Source organism: Geotrypetes seraphini, chromosome 15 (assembly GCF_902459505.1).
Source record: "Geotrypetes seraphini chromosome 15, aGeoSer1.1, whole genome shotgun sequence".
Lineage (NCBI taxonomy): Eukaryota > Metazoa > Chordata > Amphibia > Gymnophiona > Dermophiidae > Geotrypetes > Geotrypetes seraphini.
The window spans coordinates 28,985,409-28,998,709 of NC_047098.1; the positions used below are offsets into that span (position 1 = coordinate 28,985,409).

Genomic DNA, 13,301 nt, shown 5'->3' on the forward strand with positions numbered 1-13,301 from the left:
TGGGGAGTCTAACATGTAAGATTACTATTTGGAATCTGGGTCTTCCTTTCTTCTTATGACTTGCAGGGTAGCATCTCTTAGATCTTGAGGCAGAAGACTACATAGGCAGTAGAATGGAGTGGACCACAGGGTCATGAGGATACCAAAATTTTGCCCCACACAGCATAAGCAAACAAACAAACATAGGGACAGGATCAAAGCTTGTTTGGCCCTTCCAAGTAAAAAAAGTGTTCAATTGCCTCTGGACTTGCTGAGATTCACTAGGTATCCTATGCGTTGCATCCACAACATGATGACGTGTCCTCCAATGCCTCTACGCTGTTGACACGCACCAGGTTCATCTTAGGTTTTCTGGAATAGTGTGCTATGGTTTCATGTTTGCTATCTGTGATGTGTCTACTGCTGGGCCTCTGCTGGTCTTTTGCCAGCATTTAGGCACTGTGACTAGTAGAGAATCCATTGGCACAGGTGAAGAAGATAGAGGGGAAATGGGCAAAGGCTGTAGCTCTTTCAGAGACTCCTGAAGCAGGACACCCAACTTAATATTTTTATAAACAATATTGCTGAAGGGCTGTTGGGTAAGATTTGCCTCTTTGCAGATGATACCAAAATCTGCTATAGAGTAGACACCCCTAATGGTGTTTATAACATGAGGAAAGACTCAACCCACCTCCCCTCCACGGTTGACAATATTAATTCTACTGTTAAAAAAAAATCTTCATTTAGCACATGTCATTGTAATTATAAACAAGACCAGAAAATGCAAAACCAAAAAAGGTCAAGCTTTACTCCACCACTCTTAAGCTCTAGATCAGTGGTTTCCAACTTGAATACGCATGAGAGAGATTTGCATATAATGGAAGTGAAGGCATGCAAATCTGCTCCATGTATATTCATTACGGCTAGCCTGAAAACCTGATTGGCCTGGTGGTCCTCCAGGACAGGGTTGGGAACCACTGCTCTAGATAAGCTCTTAAGATATCCCGAAGACTTACACTGCTGCATATAAACCTCCGACTGCAGAATGGATGAATCCTCGGACAACAGTGTGCAAAATAAAGGATAGGATCTAAAAGGAAAAGCAAAAACATTCAGAAATCTTGATAGAAACATTTTGGATTTGTCCATGCAAGAAATTTCCATTACACTGTATTCTGATTTCTGTACCTAATGCCCCTACCTGTAAAGGCAAATTGGGAACAAGGCAAGTAACTCCAAAGCCAACCAGAAGCAGATTTGTGAATGCAAAAGCTCTTGTGGCATTTATGACCTTTTGAATTTGACGGTCTCGTTTCTTTTTCTTGTGGCCCCTGAGAATTAATTCACAAATAAAAAATACAAATAACTGAAAATATACTGTACATGGTATAAAAAAATGTTGTTGGAGCAGGGGAGGGAAGGAAGGAGTTAAATGCTGTGCAAATGTAAAATAAAAATGTATTGACAAGTTATGGTTTACGTTTCGCACTACGGAACCTAATAAAATAATATTTAAACATAAAAAAAAGGAAACAAGACCAAATTCTAAAACTTAGGTTTATAAATAAGACCATAAGTTCCCTGCTGGGTCAGACTAATGAACACAACATTATGTCTCAAACAGTGGAGAGTCTGTGACACCTGAAGAATCCAGTGGGTACTGACGGGGAGATCCATTCCATGTTCCAGCATTAAGAGGAGGTAACTCCCAAGCCTGTCTTGGTAAAAACTATTACTAGACCTCTCCTCCCAAAACTTGTTCTAATTTTCTTGCTGCACTGTTAACCTTAACAAAATAGATAGAGGGAAGATAATTCAGTAAATATATAAGGTAATCAAATCATCAAAACTAGCACCGTTCAAGACTAAAATAAAAGCCATAATAGTGTCTAATGTAATAAATTTAAATCAAAATATTATCATAAATGTTCAAAATATAATTGAAATTAAGTCATAATCCTTATTGAGTATTTAAAGAAAACTGTGGTGGACATATCATAAATTATACAGACTTCAATCTTTGGAACCTCTTATGATATATACCATTCCAAGTTCCTGTCTTGTATATTGTTATAATCCTGAACCTATACCAAACCAATCCATTGCCTGATACATGATGGTGCTAGTTTTGATGATTTGATTACCTTATATATTTATTGAATTATCTTCCCTCTATCTATTTTGTTTACATTTATAGGGTTTATACATGGTTAAGGCCTTTCTATACAATAGCACTGTTAACCTTAACCATAACCTCTAGCAACAATTCCACAACATGTAGGCATGCCTAGGGGTGTGGTTTGGGCAGAGCTGGGATAGGGTTACCATGACACATGTACATGCATCAATATATACATAAATGTAGTGGGTTGCTAAGAAAGCATTTACATCACCAAGAGAACGTAGCAACGGGAGTTCAGATTTTGACCTTAGAGTATAGAGTGCTCATTCGGTCTGTCATTCGTCATTAATCCCTGCTAATGTTCTCATATTCTTATATATTTTTTAGAATCTTTTTATAATCTTTTTGTGATCACAGAATGCAGATACGCAAAAAAAGCTAAGTGATCAAAATATACTATAGATAAACAGTAGTTTATTGATAACTCAAATGATACAATATACAACAAAAAGATTATAAAAAGATTCTAAAAAATATATAAGAATATGAGAACATTAGCAGGGATTAATGACGAATGACAGACCGAATGAGCACTCTATACTCTAAGGTCAAAATCTGAACTCCCGTTGCTACGTTCTCTTGGTGATGTAAATGCTTTCTTAGCAACCCACTACATTTATGTATATATTGATGTTTAAAACTGAATGAAGATATTCTTTACTCGAATTACATGTACATGCAAACATTTATATGTTTAGCACACACATGAATTTCTGCACAACAGGGGCGTCATTGTAGAAGCCTAATTTATAAAGGCATATAAGTGCCTGTGTTATCTTACTGCTCATTCTAGGTAACCTTATGCATACAAGGCTGTATACATAGTGGACATTCATTTTATAAAAAAGGCCTAGTTTTGCACATAAAGTATTGCTTTATATGCAGGAATGTTTTTTGAGAACTACCTTCATAGTAGGCAATTTCCCAATGAGATAAAAGGCTATTTGAAAAACTAGCCTCATATTTAGGATTACTTTTCTTATGTGCTTCATTTGTCCATGTAAATTTCATATACTATTTAGATGCCCAGTTCTCCAGTTTCACAAGGTCCTTCTGCAAATCCCTGCAGTGCATTTGTGTCATCTTGTACATTACACCATCTTCTAGATCATAAATGAATGAAACATTTCTGTTTCAAGATGCATATCATAATCTCTAAATACTTCCTTCCTCAAATCCAGCAAAATCATCTCAACTGCTTTTACGAAGCGACCCTATCCTTCCCCTCTCTTCCCTTCTTTTAACTCTAATTTTAATAATGTATTTATTGACCTTTCCTTCTCCTTAATACCCTCAAATTCATGTAAGTCTTTGTCTATTGTCTTTTAATGTTCACCCCTCCCCATATATATATAATTATTATTTTACTTTTTACCCTTTTTTTTTTTCTTTTTTAGCATTGTAAACCGGCCAGATACATGTTGATGGTCGGTATATTAAAACTCAATAAAACTTGAAACATATTTAAACAGTGGACCCAGTACAGATTTGAGACTATTCATATCGTTCCATAGGGGGAAATGACCATTTAGAGCGGGTTATAAATTATTTCTAAATAAATAAAATAACTTCAAGTTGTTCCAGATCCAGTGGCTCCCAACTCTGTGCAATATACTAGAGTCTCATACTGTTATTTGTAAGAGTTTATGCTCCATAGCAAGCTCACAAGTCAGTTAAGAGATACATACTTTGCAACTTCTTTCTCCTCCACGTCATCACTGTTGTCATCACAATCCTTCAGCTTCCAATCCATGATACATCCAATCACAGGTGCTGTGAGGAGGCAAAGCAGTTGCAGCACACCAAAAATGGAAGTATAGAGACTGACTGTGAGGAAACATAAGTTGGATTTCAATAAGGTTAACATATTTGTAGAAGTAAAAAAGAAGACACGTGGCCCTGCCCTGTTCTGCACCCGTCCTTCCCCTACACAAATCTCATCTCCTCTCCTTCCCTGAGCTCAGGGCTGTGTCTGGAGGGCCTTTCAGCATGCGCGGATGTGGCACAATGACATCACATGCATGCGTGTGATGTCATCGCATTGCATCCATGCATGCTCTGAGGCCCTCCAGACGTTGTCCTGAGCTCTGGCACAGCCAGGGTCTTCCAAAACCCAGACAAACTGCCGGGTTTTCAAAACTAATAATTAAGGTTGGGAAGGAGGTTTTGAAGTAAATGATTACATCACATGCATTCAGGATGTGAACTTGAAATAACATCTAAGTTATAAGAGGCCTCTGAGAACAATGCATATTTTATGATACTTCAACCTCTCTATTAAATTTGGTGATGAGCTTTATTGTTAAATTAGGGTATTATTTAAATGATTAAAACAGCAGGTGAATAAATGTGAAATATTAATCATAAATAAAACGAGACACTGATGTGTAAAAAAAGATTGTTTAAAGTAAATATTCAACTAATTGATGATGTACAGATCACCTGAGGCCTAAAATAGCAACAATGTGATCTGCTCTGGAAGATTTGATTTCATCTAGTCCTAACACCTAACAACTTCTCTAGCAGGGCCAGCCCAACCACTAGGCAGACTAAGTATCTGCCTAGAGTGGCAGAATTCAGGAGGTGGTGGCAAAACAGCAGCAGAGTAGCTTGAAAGCCGCTGTCAGCACAGTGGCAGGCCTCTGAACACATGCATACTTAAGGCCTTCAAAGTTGGAAGGGGCAGGAAGAGGCAATTCTTGAATATGCACAAGTGTTCAAAGACCCCATGTGTACTGTGCTTCCTATGCTGGCTTGGGATAAGGGGAAGGGAAATGGAGGAGATACTGGACATATTAGGAAGTGGAGGAGATTAGGGAAGGACATCTTGGAGGGGGAGATTTAGAGAAAAGGAGATGCAGGACTATTGGGAGAGGGGCTGCATGGCTGAAGGTTTATAGAGGATGTTGTCAGATACTCTTACACTGACTCTGCTTTCTAGTAACTTTCTAACTAACTCCCCTTAACTAACTGTGATTATCTCATCACATAAGTCACCCCACAATCCTGTAATCTTCTGGGAAAAAAAAAAAAAGTGTTCAGAAGATGATGCTTCCCCCACAATTCCAAATACTGCTGTCTTTCTAAAACCCAAAACAAAACAAAATATCTACTACATGTTGAACTGAGCCTACTAAAGAATATATTTAAATGAATTTCTTTAAAAAAGTTCAATTGAGTCAGAGGCTGGAACAAATACAAATTTTTTTCTCTTTGTGAGATAATTTTCTCCATTATGAGACGAACAATGCAACTTAGCTGTAAGTTTAGCTCTCCATAGAAAAGCTTTCTGCCATAAATTCTGCATGGCATCCAGCAGTCACTGACCAGTCTGGCATGAATACTTTAGTGGCCCCTGTGTGTATAAAAGGTACTCCTCACGTGTATGTTAATGTGCTCAAATTCTAGGTTTGTATCTGAATTGCCTGTGTCTGCACCTGTTTTTCTGTATTTGCTTGGGTGCTGTGTGCATGTTTGATTTTGTGGGGACATGGAGCAGTTGTGGGGAGGGGGAACTTTTAAGGGTATGGTATTTTGTGGTGTGTTGGGGCAGTTACAAAGGCTAATTTGCGGGTGGTAGGACAGTTGTGGAGGATAGATTTTTTAGGGTAGGGTAATTGCGTGAAGCAATAGTTTTGGGGATGATAGGACAGTTGCGGAGGGGTAGCCATGTATTACGGGGACAATTTGGTGGATGGTGTAGCAGTTGTGGAAGGGTAGATATGTGTTGTGGACTTGTGGAGGGGTAGTTTTAGGTGTGGTACACTTTGAGGGATGGGGAGAATAGAGAACAGGGAGAGACAGTGTCAAAGGCAGTTTCCTGCTTTTCCAAAGTCAAAGCGGCTTACAGATAAATATAAAAATCTAAAATTCATGTGGAAAAGGAAAGACTGACAAACATAGAAACATGATGGCAGATAAAGGCCAAATGGCCCTTCTAGTCTGCCCATCCGCAGTAACCATTATCTCTTTCTCTCTCCGAGAGATCACATGTGCCTATCCCAGGCCCTTTTGAATTCAGACACAGTCTCTGTCTCCACCACTCTTCTACCACTGGGCCTCTGCTGGCGTTGCTAAGTCTTCTGCCAGCATGTAAGCATTGTGACTAGTAGAGAATCCATTGGCACAGATGAAAAAGATAGAGGGGAAATGGGCAAAGGCTATAGCTCTCTCAGGGAAACTGTTCCATGCATCTACCACCCTTTCTGTAAAAAAGTATTTCCTTAGATTACTCCGAAGCCCATCACCTCTTAACTTCATCCTATGCCCTCTCATTGCAGAGTTTTCTTTCAAATTAAAGAGACTCGTGCGCATTTACATTACGTAGATATTTAAACGTCTCTAGCATATCTCCTCTTTCCCGCCTTTCCTTCAAAGTATACAGATTGAGATCTTTAAGTCTGTCCCCATACGCCTTATGATGAAGACCACATACCATTTTAGTAGCCTTCCTCTGGATCGATTCCATCCTTTTTATATCTTTTTGAAGGTGCGGCCTCCAGAATTGTATACAATATTCTAAATGAGGTCTCACCAAAATCTTATACAGGGGCATCAATACCTCCTTTTTCCTCTCCCTATGCAACCTAGCATCCTTCTAGCTTTCGCCATCACCTTTTCAACCTGTTTGGCCACCTTAAGACCATCACATATAATCACACCCAAGTCCCGCTCTTCTGTCGTGCACAAAAGTCATGAATTTAGGAGTGAGTTTCATAGGGTAGGCGCTGTCACTGAGAAGATTGTTTTTCTTGTAGTATCGTAAAAGAGATGGAGTAGTGAAGGTATAGCTAAGAGATTTTGAGAATTCAATTTTAGTATTCTTGCTGTGTTATAGTGTTATAAGGAATAATTAATCTATCTATGAATCCTGGCAAGTGGATCAATTTTGTCTTAAATGTTAATAATATAATTTTATAAGTACTGTAATTAAATGAGAAAGTTGTAGCCAGTGTGCGTTTATCAAAGGGATGGTGTCACGTGATCAAACTTATTTTGCATTAAAAATGAGTTTCATGGCTATATTCTGAATAATCTGTAGGCGTCTTAATTCCTTTTGATTTATTCCTTGGTATAAGGCATTGTAATAATCTAGGTGGGATATTACTAGAGAATGTATCAGTATATTTATTGATGATATTTCTAGAAGTCACAAAATAGAACAAACCATGCGTAACCTATATAAATATTTTTTCACAACGGAGCTGATCTGTAGATGATACGTTAGTTTGTTATCCAGTATAATGCCAAGAAGTTTGATTAAGTTGGTAAATTGAATTGAAATGGATTTGAGATAGATAGGGTCGATTTTTTTTTTAGTCTTTTTTCTCTAGAACCTGGGTCCAATTTCCAACTTGGTGCATCTTTTTACAGTTCCCCCCCCTCCCATTTGATGTTTCATCCCATTTTGTTAAATTTTTGAAGAGTTATTTTGCTGCCCCCAGACAGTTGTATTTCCAAACCCTTTGGTATAATTTTTTCCAACTTCTGTTTGGTTGGAAAGAATAAAAGAAACCTCCCCCCAATGTAAGAGTAGCTGTAGGACCTAACTGGGTAATGAAAAGCAGTTAAAGAACATCCCTGGCTGCCACATGCCTTATGTACTTTTAAAAATGGAGAACTGGCTTCTGCTCCCTTACCTATCAGAGGAAAACCTCATACAGGCTTTGTCCTATGTCACTGGGTTCCAATCTCGTGCCTCCCATCACATGAGATGCTGCTGACTCTGCACTTACAAAATGAATCCCAAACAAAAGGAAATAAAAAGTGTCTGACACTGCCAGCAGAGCTGTCACAAATTACACAACTGCAGTACAGTGTGTCAGCATCAGAAAGACCTGGCAATTACTCCCCTAACATGAGAAAAACAAGCAGGGAGCAGTGACAACTGGGAACTGGCATCTGAAGATGCTCTCAAGTTTCCTTGTGTGTCCTGACCTCAGCACTGACTTAACAAAAATCTGAAACCACTGCTGACCCATGTTTTTGCATTTGCTTTTAGAAGCGGAGGACACCAATGAGCTATGCAATGGAAACAAGTCATGCTTCTAATTCTCCAAATTACAACAAGGCCAGTCTTCAATAGGGAACCTAATTTCAAAATGTGCATGTGTACTTTTCAGCCTGCAGGACCCCAGCCAATTTTGACCCACAAGCTAGCTGTGTACATTGCGTTTGAGTACATTGTGTTAGCTAAAATATTTACTTATGTCGACAGGACAACTTTCAAAGCCAACTTCACATGTTAAAGTGACCTACCCACTCATACAAAAATCAGCTGTGTGAAAGCTGCCACCTTCTCCTACCTTGATATGATTGACAGTGTTGCATGTACAAGTTCATAGAGGATTTGGGGGCACGTTTAAATTGAGGCAGGAAAATACAGGACTATACTTTCACATTTGTGCAATCTAATTTCCAGGAAAAAAAAAAATATCTGCAGAAAAAGCAAGTCCAAAAGTCTGCTTAGTTCAAACAAGAGTGATGGTTCCCAGCCAAAGAACATGTATACTTTCACTCTGCCATGATTTTCAAAGTCTGTGGGTAAAAAGTACTCAAACTCTATCCTGGTACAGAGTTCGAAAATTGTTCATTTGAGAAGTTTGAACAATGGTGTATGTATGTGTGTTAGTGTGGGAAATGTGTGCTTCCAACCAACTAGATCCCTAAATGCCTCTAATTCAGAGTGTGTACTTTCAGGGAACTGAAAATCCATTAACGTAAAAGAAGAAAATTACTCACTTAACTCGTTAAATTCATATCTCCCCTCACTGACCAAGTCTTTGAAAATTTAATGTGGTCAGATCTTGAATCCACTACAGGAAAGCAAAGAAATGCCAGCTGTGTCCTAAAATCTACTGTACTCGTACCTGCCCTTTCGCTTCCCCCACATTGCAGTTTCAAAATTACAGAAGCCTTGAAAAACTTCAAAGCAACAGGAACTCTGCAAGATAAAGATTTTTGCTTCATCCTTCTCCAATCTCAACCCTCTCGTCCTTTTCACCAAACTTTACTTCACCAGGTTCAGACAGAGTAAGCTTCTGCCCATTTCTATTCTAATCTGGCATTTCTGGGTCATGCTCTATCCAAATGGATTCAAGGTGACTTACAATTTGAAATTATAGTTAGCCAAAATAGTACACTGCAATAAGTAGAATAGGATACAATTCTATAGAGAGATGGTGACTTAAAGTTTGAAATTAGGAGTGTTTAAGACGATGCATTGCAATAAATAAAGGGGAATACAGTTCTACAGAAGGATAGGAATTGTCTCATATGAAACGTGAAGTACTTTATTCTGCTATGCTCTTGTCAAAATAACCTGTTCCTGTAATATTACCCCCTTTTGTCTTGCCTTCACAACTTGTGCTCTGTTCTCCCTTCCTATTTATGTCTGAATCACTGTCTCTTCTGAGCAGACATAATAGCCATACTGGGTCAGACCAATAGCTAGGGTTGCCAGATGTCTAGGAAATTCCCGACATGTCCTCTTTTTAGAAGACCGTCCAGACACCCAGAGGGATTTCCCAAACCCGGCGGTCTGTCCGGGTTTTGGAAGACCCGAGCTCGAAGGCCATGTCTGGAAGCCTTTATGCATGTGTGGCCGTCACCGTGATGACATCATATGCACGTGCGGATGCATGTGACGTCATCGTCTATGTCCACACATGCTTCCAAAGGCTTCCAAATGTGGCCTTCGAGCTCGGGGAGGTTTGAGTGGGGGCAGGGCAGGGCGAGACTGAAGGCAGAATGGGGCGGGGCCAGACATCCTCTATTTTCAAAGAGGAAATCTGGCAACCCTATATTCTGTTTCTGCAGTAGCCAATCCAGATCACAAGTACCTGTCAGAAACCCAAATAGTAGCAGCATTTCATGCTACCGATCCAGGGCAAGCAGTGGCTTCCCCATGTCCATCTCAATAGCAGGAACTTGTACAAACCTTTTTAAAACCCAGCTGCGCTAACCACTGTTACCACATCCTCTGGCAACGAGTTCCAGAACTTGACTATTCTTTTGAGTGAAAAAATATTTCCTATTTGTTTTAAAGATATCCCCATGTGACAGCCTCATTGTACTACTCTGCTCTTCCTCTCTTCATGCTACTCAAATCATTTCCAGTACTCTCAGCTTCTTCTGCCCTCGCATATGCACATCTAAGCTCTTTGCTACCCTCGTAGCACAGGTAACTCAGCTGCTAGAGCTCATGGCTCAACTTCAGGTTTGTGGGTTTGACTCCCAGAATTGGCAATGGGTTACCCATTTATTCAAATGTTAAACTGAACACTAAAGGAGATGTTCACACCATCCCCCACAACTCTTTTCAACTTAAACTGAAGAGGTAGCAAGAGACTGGAGAACAGCAGCTGTTGTACTGTTTCACAAGGGTGAGAGCAAGGAGGATGTGGGAAACTATAGATCTGTTACCTTAATATGAGAGATGGGTAATGCAATGGTAGCATTATCAAAAGGCAAACATAACAGACTGACTTCAAAAGATTACAGAATCAGACAGGGTTTCAAAAATCTCTCCATGGTTTAATCAGGAAAAAATGCATTTGCCATGTACTAAATTGTACTGTACTTCTATGCAGCTTTTTCATTCTTCCCTTCCCCCACCTTCCTCTAAGAGTTCTCTCTCCTCCATTCCGTTCCCATCCTCACATAACCCTCTCACTTCCTCTTCCATATGCATTCCCTCCCCCTTCACCCCCCCCACCCACCCCCGCCTTCTCATTTTCATCACTTCCCTTTAACTGAAGCCCTCTGGGTCTCCTCTCCCTCACAGCTCCAGTGTTATACACCATGTCCTCTTTCTTTTCCTGCAAACAGACACTGCCTTGTCTCAGTCCGGTTGAACCACATCCCCTAACAATGAAAATCCATTCACCTTAGAGTGAAGGAATGATCAGATCCCCGATCATAGGCAGCACGGTTATATAAGGGGGGAAATTGTGCCAAACCAATTTTTTTTCTTTGATACTGAAGATATGAGGAATGCAACATATCTGGCCTACCTAAATTCATGAAATATAAGGTCAATACACACAGCCCATAAGGCAATATCTTTTTACTGAACTAACAATACATTTCTTGTTTTGCTTCTGGGATCTAACATTCCCTGTGTGCTCTGACCTCCTTTTGAGGTACAACTATACAATGGGAGGGATGTTAGTGAACGAGAGTACCCAAGAAAGGGACTTGGGGGTAATGGTGGACATGACAATGAAGCCGATGGCACAGTGCGCAGCAGTCGCTAAGAGAGCGAATAGAATGCTAGGTATAATCAAGAAGGGTATTACAACCAGGACGAAAGAAGTTATCCTGCCGCTGTATCGGGCGATGGTGCGCCCACGTCTGGAATACTGCGTCCAATATTGGTCGCCGTACCTTAAGAAGGATATGGCGTTACTCGAGAGGGTTCAGAGGAGAGCGACACGTCTGATAAAAGGGATGGAAAACCTTTCATACGCTGAGAGATTGGAGAAACTGGGTCTCTTTTCCCTGGAGAAGAGGAGACTTAGAGGGGATATGATAGAGACTTATAAGATCATGAGGGGCATAGAGAGAGTAGAGAAGGACAGATTCTTCAAACTTTCAAAAAATATAAGAACAAGAAGGCATTCGGAAAAACTGAAAGGGGACAGATTCAAAACAAATGCTAGGAAGTTCTTCTTTACCCAGCGTGTGGTGGACACCTGGAATGCGCTTCCAGAGGACGTAATAGGGCAGAGTACGGTATTGGGGTTTAAGAAAGGACTGGACAATTTTCTGCTGGAAAGGGGGATAGAAGGGTATAAATAGAGGATCACTGCACAGGTCCTGGACCTGTTGGGGCCACCGTGTGAGCGGGCTGCTGGGCACTCAGGTCTGACCCAGCAGAGGCATTGCTTATGTTCTTATAAGGAAAGTATTAAATACTCCAGGAAATGTTAGAAAATGAACATTTATGTAAATTAAAAGGGCAATTCTACAACTAAGCACCTTTACTTAGATGCCCTGAGGCCATATGGTAGGATCTGGAGGAAGGAGTGGCCTAATGGTTAGTGCAATGAGCCGAGATCCTGGAGAACCAGGCTCTTGTGACCTTGGGCAAGTCACTTAGCCCTCCATTGCCCCAGGTACAAAAAGATTGTCAGCCCACTAGAAAGAGAGGAAGTACCTGCATATAATGTGTACAGTGCTATGTATGCCTACAGTAGTAGTGCTATAAAAAAGATTAGTAGTAGTAGTAGTAGTAGAGCTCCTAAGTGACATCATAGTGTATTGGGTAGTATCAGTGCACTGAAAATTTAGGCACACACAGTTACACCCAACAGAGCTGGCATTAGTGTAGGCACCTAAATGCAGCAGGGACATGTGTAAATTACACATGTAAGTGGGAGCCTTGTCCACATTTGCACCCTCCTGCAAAATATACAAGGAGATGCATAGGGACACTTAAACATCCCAAGGCTACTTCTGGGCAAAACCATGCTTAAGTGTCCCTACAATGTAGGCATCCTTCCTCGTCTTAGTTTGTTTGTTTTTAAACATGCATTGCGATTGGCTGCCAGATGGCAGTAGGATGCCTACTGCCACCTAAAATCGGGACGCATAATGTCTGTTATATGTATAAAAATACAGTAATCCTTAGAAAAAGAGGAGTTCTCCAATATTTATATTGGGGGTAAATGTCTTTTTTGGGTCCATCAGTACTTTGCTACCTGGAGACTCTTATAATTGTCTACTAAACAATTTTCAACTCTTAACCTGCATAAACTGGCTAATCTAAACAGGGTTGGCATTAGTGGGTAGCAACCAGGGCATCGAGCCTAGACTCCCTTGCCACAGTGGGGTCCCCATACTTGCCTCTATCTGAAGGTGAAAGAGCCTAAAGATAAGCTTTGGGGCCTCCTCTCTAGTTTCTGTCCTTGACCCCTGCATGTTTAACATCACTGTGTCTAAGAACAGTCCTCTGTCTGATTAAAGCTATATGCTGGCTTCCCTAACACATACTTTCAGCCACATTAAAGTAAATATTTCTATGGGGGTGTGCAGATTGGGGAAAGAAAAAAGCATATGTATTCTCAAACTGCACACAAGCTATTTTGGGTCTGCTGACACCCACACAAATAGAAAAATGTGACTCCTTTTTTTCAAA

At 40.3% G+C, this 13,301-nt stretch overlaps 1 protein-coding gene across 3 annotated transcripts in view; it reads right to left on the reverse strand.

The window, feature by feature from the left end:
- The window catches only part of SLC43A2 (solute carrier family 43 member 2), a 52,276-nt gene that overhangs the window by 4,898 nt on the left and 34,077 nt on the right, over nucleotides 1–13,301 (reverse strand). For all 3 annotated transcript variants that reach the window (XM_033922706.1, XM_033922707.1, XM_033922708.1), the window contains 3 exons: nucleotides 3,850–3,988; nucleotides 1,181–1,310; nucleotides 996–1,069 (listed from right to left, as the gene is read on the reverse strand). In XM_033922706.1, the coding sequence (XP_033778597.1) occupies nucleotides 996–1,069; nucleotides 1,181–1,310; nucleotides 3,850–3,988 (343 nt within the window). The remainder of the gene's footprint in view (nucleotides 1–995; nucleotides 1,070–1,180; nucleotides 1,311–3,849; nucleotides 3,989–13,301) is intronic.